The 14,301-nt window shown below is 38.2% G+C and overlaps 1 protein-coding gene across 1 annotated transcript in view; it reads right to left on the bottom strand.

Moving 5' to 3' along the window:
- LOC107283472 (gamma-aminobutyric acid receptor subunit gamma-3) overlaps positions 1–14,301 on the bottom strand; it is a 532,165-nt gene that overhangs the window by 54,883 nt on the left and 462,981 nt on the right. The window contains exon 6 of the mRNA XM_015811390.1: positions 9,815–9,952. Within this exon, the coding sequence (XP_015666876.1) occupies positions 9,815–9,952 (138 nt within the window). The remainder of the gene's footprint in view (positions 1–9,814; positions 9,953–14,301) is intronic.

Here is a 14,301-nt window from a genome sequence, read left to right as displayed (position 1 = left end):
ATTCCCTGCAATTTCACTTTAAGTGTTAATTTCTTTTTAAGGGGTTTGTGTGTGCCTATTCTTAAAATGTTCTGGCGTGTTGCACAGAACCCCACCCTGTTTTGGCTGGGCACCCTGGTACCTTTCAGATTCAATTCTTCCTTCGGTTGTACCTTCTGTCGACCCAGGCAGACCGCAGCGATGTGGCCCTTCTTCCCGCTCGGCAAATGGCGGAACGGAACCGGCATTCGGCTCGCTTGTGGCGACCACCGCATCCACAGCAACGGAGCTCAGCTGGGCCCTTGTCCTGACGATCCTTGGACTTCCTTCCAGCAGCTTGGTAAAGCTTATCCACCTCTTCTTCAGGATCTTCGTCCAACTCCTCGCGCACATCTTCCTTGTGAATAGTGGCGGTCTCATTAGCGTTTCTCTTGGGCCGCATGTTCCTGACCGCCCCGCCGGCAGCTTTTTCAGCCGAAACCTCTCGCAGAGCATCTTGGAAGGAAACATCTTCCCTGGCGAACAGTCTCTGCTGTGTTTCTCAGCCCGCATACAAAACGATCGCGAAGTCTTTCTTCTAAGTCCTTGAAGTCGCACGGTTTAGCTGCTCTTCTCAAGGCTGCAACGTAGTCTTTTGCTGATTCACCGACTCGCTGATCTCTCTGTTGAAATGTATGCCTCCAAGCCATGACTGATTGCTTGGGCTGGAAATGTTCCTTTAAGGTTTTCTTGAGGTCGGAGTACAACACCGTTTCCAGTGAGACTGGGGAGATTAAGCTCTCGGCGATCTCAAAGGTGTCTTGCCCACAAACGCACAACAATGTGGCAGCCTTTAAGCCTTCCTCTCGAATCTGGTTGATGCGAAAATACGTCTCGACTCTTGCCACGTACGATTCCCACCTCTCGGGGTGAGAGACGTTGAAAGCCTCTAATTGCCCAACCTTTTCCATGATCGATGGTAAGGTTTCTTCTTCTTCAGTCGCACGCACCCTCCAGCGATTTCGTACTGGCAGGATAACGCTGACTTCCACGCCGTTTCTTTCCCGGACTTCTTTTGGGTGAGTCTTCTAGCTTTTCTAGCCGTAGAGACTGAATCCCACCTTCGTCGCCAGTGTTAAGNGAAAGCCTCTAATTGCCCAACCTTTTCCATGATCGATGGTAAGGTTTCTTCTTCTTCAGTCGCACGCACCCTCCAGCGATTTCGTACTGGCAGGATAACGCTGACTTCCACGCCGTTTCTTTCCCGGACTTCTTTTGGGTGAGTCTTCTAGCTTTTCTAGCCGTAGAGACTGAATCCCACCTTCGTCGCCAGTGTTAAGTCCTGGGAATAATGGCGCTTGAGACGAAGCATCTCCAACAAGTCTTTATTGTTTGCTCCATTCTACGAACAACCAGAGCAGAGGCACGCAGGCCTCTATTTATACCCTCTGAACCCCGGGCAAGTTCAACCAATCATGAGGCGGGCTTTTCCCGCCTTGCGCATGCGCACAAGGCCGGCGCCGCTCAGTCTGGTCCCGGGCAGCTTCTGCAATTGCCTGGGACTCTTGCAACGTCCCGAGCCTGCAAGATGCAGGCTCAGGACACAACAAAAATATTTATTGGGATAGAAAAAAATATTAACCCTGACAAGGCAAGACTGCAAGGTTTTAGAGCCAAACATCCAGCTGGCCCTCAGTAATTGATCTTATGTGCTTCCAATGAGGTAGAAGTATGTTGTTTTCTATTACAAAGCCACAACTTTCCAAATTTGGTTGCAGCTGATATTTTTTTAATAGAATGCCATTATTTAATATGTGTAAATTGGAAGTGGGGAATACTGTAAATCCCTTAGGGAGGCTGAAAGCTGTTGGCCCATTCCAGCTAAATTCTCCACTTCAAATACAACAGATTGCAAATCAGGACCCCTCTCTCCACAACTAGATCCATCAGAGGTTTGTCACAGAATTCATAAATAAGACTGTGCTCTGGGCCTGGACATATCCTTACAGATCTACTGATGCTTAATGATACAAAAGGAAGCATTATATTTGATATGAACATAAGTAATGATGCTACCCTTCATTGCAGAAAGGATGCATCCAGATATATTTAGTTTCACCTGTAGTACAGATAGTCCTTGACTTATAATCATTTTTTAATGATTATTAAAAGTTATGATCACTGAAAAAAATGACAACTGGTCTTTGCACTGATGACCATTACAGCCTCCCCATGGTCATGTAATCAAAAGTCAAGTGTCTGGCAACTGGCATGTATTTTTGATGATTGCAGCAGCCTGGGATCATGTGATCACAATTTGCAACCTTTCCAGTTGGCTTCCCACAAGCAAGATCAATGGGGGAAGCTGGATTCAAGTAACAACTGCAGTGATTTGCTTGACAACAATGACAAAAAAAGGTTGTAAAATAGGGTGTGACTCATTTAGCCACTGCTTGCTTAGCAATGAAATTCTGCTCCCAATTGTGGTAATACGTCAAGGACTAACTGTATACATTTCCAGCGTTCACAGTCATGCTAGACTGTTTACTTGGATTTAAAATTAACAATAAACTAGTACTAATCTGGATTAATCGGAGGGATATTTTTGAAGATCTTAATGTCACTGGTGAATGGTAGTCCCGGTTTTCTTCAAATTGTGTCCTGATAAAAAGCTTAGTCTCCAGAGCATTTATCCAATTATGTTTATTCGTATGACAAGCATTATCTTAATGCACCATTAAGACTCAGTGGGAGCCAGTGGGGCTTTAAAAAATTTCAGTAACATTCTATAAACAGATAAGACCTATTAATATTCATAAAAATATCTTCAACATACAATTTAGGATTTGCAGTGAAAAGCCAGCACAGATGTTCATTTTAAAAAATTACATAATAATATATGCTTATGCACACACTAGTAGAGCATCTTTTTCTTCTATCATATTGTTTTCAGTGAAGCTGCTTGTTTGAACAATGAATAAAAATTATTGATACTGTATTCAAAAATAAGATCTCACCAAATGGAATGTTTTTTCTAGGTAAATTTGTCTAAAATTGCAGCTCAAGCTAGCTGGAACATGACAATTTTATTAATCATATTGCAAACTAGGAGATATAAATGCCCTTGGTAAATATATAAGTAAATAGTTTTGTCTCTTGGTGGGGTAGCACAATCTGAAATAAGACGTTTGCAGCTTGAGGTTCTCCTTGAGAAACCTTTTCAAGGCTTCTGTTAGAACAGCGGTGGAGGCTGTCCATAGAATAATTTTTCCCCAGATTCATTTTGTGAGCCAGTGGTGGGAAGGTCTCATGGGTGCAATTTGAAATGCTGATACTAACCTATAAAGCAAGGGTGTCAAACTGCTGGCCCATGGGCCAATTTCATCATACCGAAGTCGCGCCCAACCCATTGCCAGCAACACAAAAAGAGTTGCGATACATCACATGACGTGGTGAGTTTGACACCCATGCTATAAAGTGCTATGTGACTTGGCACCTACTTATTTGCAGGATCACCTTCTGTTCTGTTTCAAGCAAAGATGGGGGTGCTGTTGCTTGATACAGGCAGATAAACTCCACAGAAAGGGTTTCATGCAGATTACTTTAATTCATCAGGCATTCTCTAAACATTAACTCACAGTTACTGGAGAGATTCTTCTGAAGCACATTTCATAATCTGACCCCAACACATAGATGAAAAGAGGTAGTCTCTTCCATGTTAAAGGGGCAAACAGTTCTCGTGGCTGGCATTCATAAAACCCCTGCTAATCTCCGGTAGCCAATCAGAAGTCCCTGCCAGTGGCCAATCCGAAACACAGATATGACCAGGTAACTTAAAACTACATTACCCTTAAGGGGACAGTTCTTAATTCCTAAAATAGCTATTTATTCTGACCAGCACACCTTCTCTCTTGGAATCAGCCCAGCAAGTTCAATCTATTCAGGAAAAAAAAAAAGCAATTAGCAGCCTCCCACATAGGAGAAGTGCTGCTTTTCACTGTTTGCTCTGATTTTTTGGAATTATTTCTGATATCTTCCACCCTAGCTGCCTTCCAGCGGCTGCTCAGAACAGTGTTGTTCAGGAGGGTATTTGGCTCTGAACCTCATTGCGGTTTGGATAAATTAACTTTATTCATTTATTCATTATTTTGTGGGCATTTTAGTCACATTCTTTTATTTGTATTTTGTTTCTTATGAATCATCTGTAAAACACCAAGAGTCCTGAGGGATTTGGCAATCTTTACATGTTAACAACAACAACAACAACAATAATAATAAAGAACCAATGGACCACCTAGTAAGCTACTGCAAGAAGATCACACAAACTGACTACAAGCAGGGGCATGACAAAGTAGCAACAATTGTGTATTGGAAAATCTGCAAGAAATTAATTTGCCTGCAAGCAGGAATTGGTGGGACCATAAAATAAAGAAAGTCGTACAAAATAAAGAAGTTAAATTGCTCCCGGACTTAACAACTGTTGATAAGAAAGACAAAATACAAAGACCTACAAATAGAAATAGAACGACTGTGGCAAAGACAAGCGAGGGTAGTACCAATAGTAATAGATGCCTTGGATGCAATCCCAAACAACTGGAGCATCACTAGAACACCATTGGCATTGACAAATTTGCCATCAGTCAATTGCAAAGGGCAGCTTTACTCGGAACAGCTTCCATCCTGCGATGATATTAATAACAACATCAAACATCCAGATCTGCCTATCCCAGGTCCTTGGTAAGGACTTGGTAGGTAGACAAAAATGCCAAACCCTGTCTGAACATCTGGCTGGCTGTGCAATGATTAATAACAACAACAACAACAATAATAATAATAACAACAACAACAGGAAGGGACCTTGGAGGTCATCTAGTCCAACCCCCTGCTCAGGTAGGAAACCCTATACCATTTCAGACAAATGGCTGTCCAGTCTTTTCTTAAAAACTTCTAACGGTTGGAGCATTCACAGCTTCTGGAGGTAGCTGGTTAATTGTTCTAACTGTCAGGAAATTTCTCCTTAGTTCTAAGTTGCTTCTCTCTTTGATTAGTTTCCATCCATTGCTTCTTGTCCTACATACAGGTGCTTTGGAAAATAGCTTGACTCCCTCGTCTTTGAGATATTGGAACACTGCTATCATGTCACCCCTAGTCCTTCGCTTCATTAAACTAGACATACCCAATTCCAGAAACCGTTTTTATATGTTTTAGCCTCCAGTCCCCTAATCATGTTTGTTGCTCTTCTCTATACTCTTTCTAGAGTCTCAACATCTTTTTTACATCGTGGTGATCAAAACTGGATGCAGTATTCCAAGTGTGGCCTTACCAAGGCACTGTAAATGGTATTAACACTTCACGTGATCTTGATTCTATCCCTCTATTAATGCATCCTAGCACTCTGTTGGCTTTTTTGGAAGCTGCAGCACACTGCTGGATCGTATTTAAGTGATTGTCCTCTAGGACTCTGAGATCCCTCTCACAGTCACTACTATTGAGCAAGGTACCACCTATACTGTACCTGTGCATTTGGTTTTTCTTGCCTAAATGTAGAACCTTACTTTTTTCACCATCGAATTTCATTTTATTAGATAGTGCCCAATATTCAAGTCTGTCAAGATCCTTCTGTTTCTTAAGCCTATCTTCTGGAGTGTTAGCTACTCCTGCCAGCTTGGTGTTGTCTGCAAATTTGATGAGTTCCCCATCTATTCCCTCATCCAAATCTTTGATGAAGATGTTGAAGAGCACTGGGCTCAGGACAGAGCACTTGGGCACCCCACTACACATTTCCCTCCATGTAGATGCAGTTCCATTGAGGACCACATACTGAGTACGTCCAGTTAGCCAGCTATGAATCCATCTGGTGGTGATGCTGTTTAACCCACATTTTTCTATCTTATCAAGTAGTAGGTTGTGGTCTACTTTATCAAATGCCTTACTGAAGTCCAAGTAAATTATATCCACAGTATTCCTCTGGTCCACAAATTTTGTCACCTGGACAAAATGCAATAAGATTTGTCTGGCATGATTTGTTTTTGACAAACCCATGTTGGCTTTTGGTTATGACTTTGTTTGCCTCTAGGTGTTTGCTAATTCTTTGCTTGATTATCTTTTCCAGAAACTTCCCAGGTATTGAGATCAGGCTGATGGGTCTGTAGTTTCCTGGTTCCATTTTTTTTCCTTTTTTGAAGGTCATTACAAAGAGAGATTTATACACATGTACACACACACATATGTGTGTGCGCGCACACACACACACACACACACAGAGAGAGAGAGAGAGAGAGAGAGAGAGAGAGAGAGAGAGAGAGAGAGAGAGAGAGAGAGAGAGAGAGAGAGAGAGAGAGAGAGAGCAAGAGCACTTAGACTTATATACTGCCCCTTAGTGCTTTATAGAACTGGAGCCCCAGTTTACAAAGTCAGCATATTGCCACCAACAATCTGGGTCCTCATTTTACTGATCTTGGAATGATCGAAGACTGAGTCAACCTTGAGCTCTGTCAGGATCGAGCTCTAGCCTGTGGGCAGAGTTTGCCAGCAATCTGCATTATAACCACTGTACCACCAGGGCTCCATACACAGTAATCTTAGATACAGACTATTTTTAGTAAGTAAGCCCTCAACATTTTCCCCCTTCAGAAAACCCAGATCTCCCCAGGAAAAGGAACAACAGTATCAAAAACAGACAATCAGTGAGGTGCTTTAGTTAACTTTCTTAATATCATGTGCTCAAAAAGAGGAAAAGCTTTATAGAATCTGTCTTCCATATGGGCTCTTAATGACCTTTTTGTTTACGACTCCAAAAATGTGTAAAATCATCCCCGCACCTTAGAGTATTTCAAATGGATGTAGAAGATAAAGGAGATTTGTAACTCTATGTAGCAATCAGAAAAGAAAAAAATGGGTTATGAAACAGGAGTACATCTATTTGGAGTAGTCAATATGTAGCATTATCTTGTCTTAATGGCTTTCAGAAAGGTTTATGTAGCCCACCTTTCCTTAAGTTATCAAAGCAGAGAGAAATGGATGGAGCATTATGGCCTGTCCCTGTATTACAAGGTTTGTAGCATGAGTTACACAAGGATCCTTGCATAGCAATATGAAAAGTGAAGCATTTTTCTTTTCTCTTTTACCTTCCAAACCTGATTTTATTTAAGATATACAGATATTATGTTGGTATCAGGATAGCACTATCTCTTCACCAAGTGTAACCATTAGTAAGAATGGAACTCCTTCCCTGAGCAAAAATAACAAATCTTAATTTCTAGAGTGGTTAATCCATAGATCCCCATGCATACTTCTGCATTTACTATCACACTGGACAATAGTTTGTGCTAGCACTAAAATGAGTTCCATTAAGTTTAAATTAAAGTCTGTTGATAAGGGCAATGGGGGGGGGGAGCATTCATTACCTTGGCAATTTTCCAAGTCTTTAAAATGTTTTGGAGGGGAGGAAAAACACATTCTACCAAACCCTGTAGAAAAGATTAAATAATAAGGGAAATGTCTTATTTAACCAGTTCAACTAATATAGTACACTCTGGGCTGTTCAACAATAATCAACTATCAGTGATCTTGCTACCTGCTGTTTCCTTTGACTACATCTTAAAAATGATATGACATATGAATGAAAAACGACATCAAGAATAAATGACAAAATCTGAAAAATACCTACAATTAATATATATTGGGGCATTTATTAAGCAATTAAGTTTAAAGAATGGAAGACAAGTGAAAAGACATATGGACAGAAATAAAAAATCCAATCAACTTGTTTTAGACTTGGATTTCTTTGTGACAGTGGCAGATTTTTATAAGATTGAAATCCATATCTGACCTGAGAATACATCTGTCAAAGACTGCAGATTACTAATAAACTGGGATATTCATTGCAACATTCAAAAATAACACAGTAAATTGCTTTAATGCAGATATGTTCTCAAATAGCAATAGAACATATATTAAAATCCTAACTCTCATTTTATTTAATAGATGGTCAGGGCTGCCATAAGAGCATCACCGAATCATCTTAATAGGTCAGACCAATACCTATCTAGTCCAAGATGTTGCTACAACACCAGCAAGCTATATTGTATACTAATAGAAAACAATGTTTGTAGCTCAGTTGAATTGTCCTTGGTGTTATCTAGTTTGGTAATGAAACCTCTGCAAGAAGACCACCAAGCTCAGAGAGGACCAGATACCCCAAAACTATGTACCACTGGATGATGGAACACTTCACTTAAAGCTGGTTACACCCAGATCTGATTGCCAAAAACGTACTGCTCCTGCAAATGAACATTCACTTAGTTACCAAGGTGAGTTGTTTGTCAATTGTCCATTAATTTATAAAACACTGAGTTAAGAGTCACTGCTAATGAATCATTATAATTTGGAGAAATACCTCTACTTTTTATTTATTTAGGTGACACCTGTGTTGTAAATATATTATTATGAAGGAAAGAAAAGAGATCTCTCTATTCACTGGTTCATACTAGAGCAGGCAAAACGCCTGTGAAGAAATCAAGCATTTTTCTGAACCTGATGCTTGAAGCAGTGAGGCACTGGGTCTTTGGAAGTTTTTGCTTGGGATCTTTCAAGGGTCTTCCCTCATTGTCTCCATATAGATATGCATGTATAGGAGAGAAGTTTTCTGGAATTGGCATGTCAAGCAGTGGATTCATTTGGGCACTTTATTACCATGAAAAAGTGTACCCTCTGAATGGTAACTTTAAGTTTATGAAACCAAGAATATTAGGATATACAACTATCACTTATCATGCATTTGCAACAGTAATATATAATGATTTTTGTATTACATTGAATTGGTCATCACCTGTTCAATGTACAAGGCAAGGATTATCTAAACTTGTTTTTTTAGTCAGTCTTTTATTAGCCCTTTATTAGAATCAATGTTCAGTATTGCATTTAGAAAAACATAAAAGTTAAGATATAATGAATAAACTAAACCAAAATATTATAGAATTTTTTTTGGTAAAAATAATAATAAACAGTCATGTCCTTGTCAATACAATTTATGGAAATAAGTTTTAGACAATAATACAAAATTTGGCCACATTCAAAGAATGAATGATATTGGTCAGTTAACAACAATTGTACAGAAAAAAAATTTATATGCTGGTCTATGGTTGTAATAAAGAATTAATTGGGTGATCTGGAAATTCAGTGAATAAAGGGATCATAAAATGAACTGTGCATCTTTATAGAATAATCAGTAAAGTAATATATGTATTGCAGTAAGTGTTCCACCATCTCTTCATCACAAGATCAGTCTGAAAAAATAGGGGATTTTATTTAAGATAGGTAGATAGAAGATAGATATAGAGATATAGCTAATGATGATAGACAGAGGACAGATGATAGATGACAGATCGATAGATTGATAGATAGATCGATATTCCTTCAACTACATTCTTCACAGAGCACTAAAGCAAGCTAAGGTTAATACTTTTTTAGTTTTGGGAATAGTTATCTGATTTAGATAACTTGCTGGTCTAAAATGATGAGAACACTACTCAAAACACATATGTAAGAAAAACTGAAAAAAATTAGTTGCATATCTATATTTGACATACATTGTTTTAAATTATCCACCACCTTTTTGTAACCCATTTTCAGTAATATGTCCCATGAGAAGCTATAGCTCTGTAATATTTATGAATTGATCTTCTTTAAATTGATTCAAAATTATCACAAGAATTAAGGGGTTGGCTTTCTCCTCTTGCCTCCTATAATTCATGCAGGTGTGTATATTTTTTATTGTGACCACAATATATACTAGACAGAAAAATGGATGCAGTGAATCTTTCAAGCTCCAGAACAGGAAATTCTTATTTATTACCTGCTGATGTTTGCACAATGTCAGAAGTATTTCTGAGTCCCATGAAGTCAAACTGATACAGTCTCCAAGATTTCTGATCTGCAGCTTCTACTGAGTTTTTTCTCCATCTGTAAACCATTTCCTCTTGTGGATAGCCATCTGTAAATTAAAAGTCAGCATCAAATATCTGGTAAATATTTTATAATGTTAATACTGTAACTTTTTAACTGAAAAAATAGATGATGTACTTGTATGTAAGGATGCCAGGTTACCAGTAAAGGGTACGAGGATATGAAGCATGCTGAACACTAGAAAATACTACACAAATGCTGCCGCTGTCCTAAGTAGGCCTAATGGAGGTAAAGGACTACTACTACTACTACTACTACTACTACTACTACTACTACTACTACTACTACTACTACTACTACTACAACTTCTTCTTCTTCTTCTTCTTCTTCTTCTTCTCCTCCTCCTCCTCCTCCTCCTCCTCCTCCTCACATATGTGATTGTAGGCAGCTTATAGCAAAATATCACACTCATATAAATAAAGTTAAGCAATGAAAACTGATTAACCTAAGGCATAAAAAAATGCAGGAGAGTGCCAACAAACAATTCACAAACAGTACAACCACCTTGCAGTCCCCTCATCTTTAAGGGATCCCCGGGCCTGATGGCACAGCCATATCTTCAGGAACTTCCTAAAGGCCAGCAAATTGGGGCCAATATAACCTCAGAGAAGAGGATGTTCCAGAAGATGGGTGCCATGGCAGGTCCTGGTTCCTGTCAGATGAAACTCTTGGTGGATGGGACCCATAACATAACCCATTTGCCAGGTCTGATGGGATGGATAACTATAACTGGAGAGAGATGGTCCCTCAAATAATCCAGTTCCATGTCTTGTAGATCTTTATAAGTCACAACTAGCACTTTAAATTGAGCATGGAAGCAAACTGACAACCAATCAAGTTCACAGAGCAGAGGTTTAACATGTACTAATTTTGGTATGCACATTACTCCTGCACTACATTTTGCACCAGCTTTAGTTTCCAGATGTTTTTCAAAGACAGCTCCTGTACAACTCATTACAGGAATCCATCCAAGAGATGACCAGGACATGAATGGCAGAGAGTAGTCTCCTGATCCAAGAATGGGTGCAATAGGTGCATAGCTCAAAGTTGCACGAAAGCATTCCTAGCCACAACTACTACCTGGGGCATGAGTCATGAGTCAAAGCACCCCTAGAGTGCAACAGAGTCTCATTGGGTCAGTTCTATTCAACATCAAAGTTGATAATTTCCAGTCAAAGATGCAAGGCAACAAATAGAAAATGTATAAATGAACGTACTTCAGCTTTTCTTTATGAGACAAGAATGTAAAATAAATGAAAACAAAAATAGCATGCATGACTCCATTGTCACTTTAATTGTGCAGTACTTATCAGTTGCTAGAGGTTTTCTGAAGGTCTGAAGTCAGAGCTGTTTAAGAACATATGGATCACTTTGCCTATTGCTTTAATGGCCCTCAGGTCAATATATCCTGCATGTCAGAATCCAGTTATATTTCATTTCTATCTATCTCCTCTGATATAAAACCAATTCTTACTCTCTCCTGGATTCTGTCATACTACTAAGGGGGAGGGGGGTATGCATGGGTTTTTTATTACTTTCACTTCCTCTATTCACTACAAAGTAACCTTTTGTTGATTTGCTTCGGATATGCTAACCATAACAATGTAGCCATTTGCCTTTCATCCTATACTCCTCTGAACTTCTCCCTTACCGGCCAGTGAGAGAAAGGGGGGGAGGAGATGCAGCATCTGGGATCTGTGTGAGGAGATGTTGAATGATCGTGCCAACGGAGCTGAACTGATGTTATCTCTCCTGGAGTTGACACCTAGAAATCTGCCGGTTTGAATCGCCCGGAAGAACTGCGGGGTCGGGAAGCTTCTTAGGGACATTTTAAAACATCGAATTGTAGTTCTGCTTTCTTAATATGTGGATTGAAGTGGGTCCTTATATATATACACACATACATATATATGTGTGTGTGTGTACACACACACACACACACACACACACACACACCTTGGTATTTTGACTGCTATACTGCAGTTCTACTTATAATCACTTTTGCCTTGCAGCCCAAACTAGGGGCATTAAGCAGGCTCAAGTAGCTGGTGGCCTGGAGGTTAATACAACTGCCTAGCATGCAGGCTGCCCGGTTCGAATCCCATAGAGGGTATGGCTAGATGATGAGAGCAAAATAAGCTCGAAATAGCTATTCTAGTCTCCCATTTAACTCTTTAACCCTTTGTCAACAAAAAAGAAATTTGAATATATATATTCATAAATAGATAATTTGTATTAAGGCATGAATGATTCCCATAGGTACAGACATTAGCTCCCAGCTAAAAATATCCTAATTACAGAGTTGGAAATGAATCCTACCTAGGAGTAATGGGCTATAAGAATCCTAGTCTGATTGAGACAGATTTCTGTAGGATTGTTGTGAAGCCCAATCAAATATTACAAACATTTCTATGAATTTATTTATTTATTTTTTTATAATATTTTATCAGTTTTCTAATTTTACAATTAAGTATTTAAAAAGCAACATGGTGACTGGATTAATGAATAGTTCAATAACATACATAAATCTTTAGTATAAATCTCAAGTTACAACATCAGATATTTCCTGTCTTTTTCCCTTAATATCTACTATCTCATATTAGGCTAATACAGTTCTTATTGTTATCAACTAAGTAAAAACATATTTGTTACATTTATCAATAATTTTTAGCTTATACATATCTTAATTATATTTGCATTCAATCCTTATATACAATCAATGTCCAGTTATTGCTTTCTTCCCAAGCTTTAATTTCCCGTCAATATTCAAATTAACATTTGGTATTTATATTTTCCAAGCTTTAGGTAACCAAAGTTTCCCTTATCTCATCTTCTTCCTTTTTCCCTTTTCATAACAAAATCTAATATTCTAAATACACATCTTATCTATTTGAATATAGTTTTATTCTGTTTTCTAAAAGTTATCTATTTTCCACCATATTAAACCATCTAATTAATAATACAGTATACCCTCTAATACAGACATGTCAAACTCATGACGTCATGTGACATCGCACGACGTATCGGAGCTTTTTCCCCATTGCCGGCAATGGGGTGGGCGCAGTTTCTTCATGACGCGTCTGGCCCACGGGCCGGCAGTTTCACACCCCTGCTCTAATAGATCAAAACCATTATATGTATTGTCTGGGTTAACCAATAAATCAGTAATATACATAATTTTTTTCATTTAGATCTAATTTTTAAAAGCTCAAATACTCCCTCTCTTTTTCTGGTAATATCTATTATCTCATATTGGGCAAACAGAATTCTTATTTTCAACTGATTTCCAAATATTTTATATTAGGTGACCAAACTTTTCCTTATCTCAACTTCTCCCTTTTCATACCAAAGTGTATTAGTCTTGTTACACATCTTACCTATTCAATTATAATGTTACTTTATTTTCTAAAAAAATATCTATTTTCCACCATATTCAACCCTCTAATTAGTAATATGAAATCCCCTCTGATAAATCAAAACCCTTATTTTCTTCAGTCTTACTCTGGCTTTCTTCCTTTGCCAATTAACCTTCCATGTCAATGCTTTTGAATCACCAAATAGTTCTCCCTCTATTATTATATATATTATTTGGAATAAGAAAAATCTTTTCTATTAATTTAAATGTAAGTGTTCACTTCCTCAATTTTGTCAGGCTATTACATTTAAATAATAATACCTGGGCTGTAGAAACACATCTGGAATTTCCAAGGTTATACTCTTTGCTCTAAGTATCTTTATCTTCTTATAGTATATACCTAATTCACATACTATTTTATGAACTCTTGCTATATTTAATTAATCCATTTCTCAAGTTGCTCTATAGCATGAGAGATGCCAGCAAGACATTAATCTGTTATTTCTTAAAATTATTTATAAGTGTCTTTGGAGTGTGGCATTCATTTATTTTCAATCAATGTTAAAGAGTCACAGTTATACTGTAGAGGCTTTTCAATTATGAATCAAAACTATTTATAGTTCATGATGTTGACTGGTAAAAAGGCCAAGAAGACAATTTACTGTATTGCCAGACAGATTATATTAACATATTTAGGGCTAAGAAGTTGGCTTTAAGATATCTGTTATAGCATTTATATCTCCCAGAAGAATGAATGATTTAGGATTCATCCATTTTCAATAATATATATATATGTGTATATATATATATATATATATATATATATATATATATATATATATATATATATATATATATATATGTAGGTCTTTAGTTATTCGGGTTTTCTCCCGCGTAGAATTAGAAGTGTCTTGGCGACGTTTCGATGAAGTCACATTCGTCATCTTCAGGCTGGTGTGTTCAGCTTCGTGCTTCTGGGAGTAGTGTGTGTGATCGCAGTTGTTTCTTCCTTTTAACTGCCA

This window comes from Protobothrops mucrosquamatus, unplaced genomic scaffold, assembly GCF_001527695.2.
Source record: "Protobothrops mucrosquamatus isolate PMUCROS unplaced genomic scaffold, P.Mucros_1.0 scaffold40, whole genome shotgun sequence".
Taxonomy (NCBI): Eukaryota; Metazoa; Chordata; class Lepidosauria; order Squamata; family Viperidae; genus Protobothrops; species Protobothrops mucrosquamatus.
This window is presented reverse-complemented; position numbering and strand designations above follow the sequence as displayed.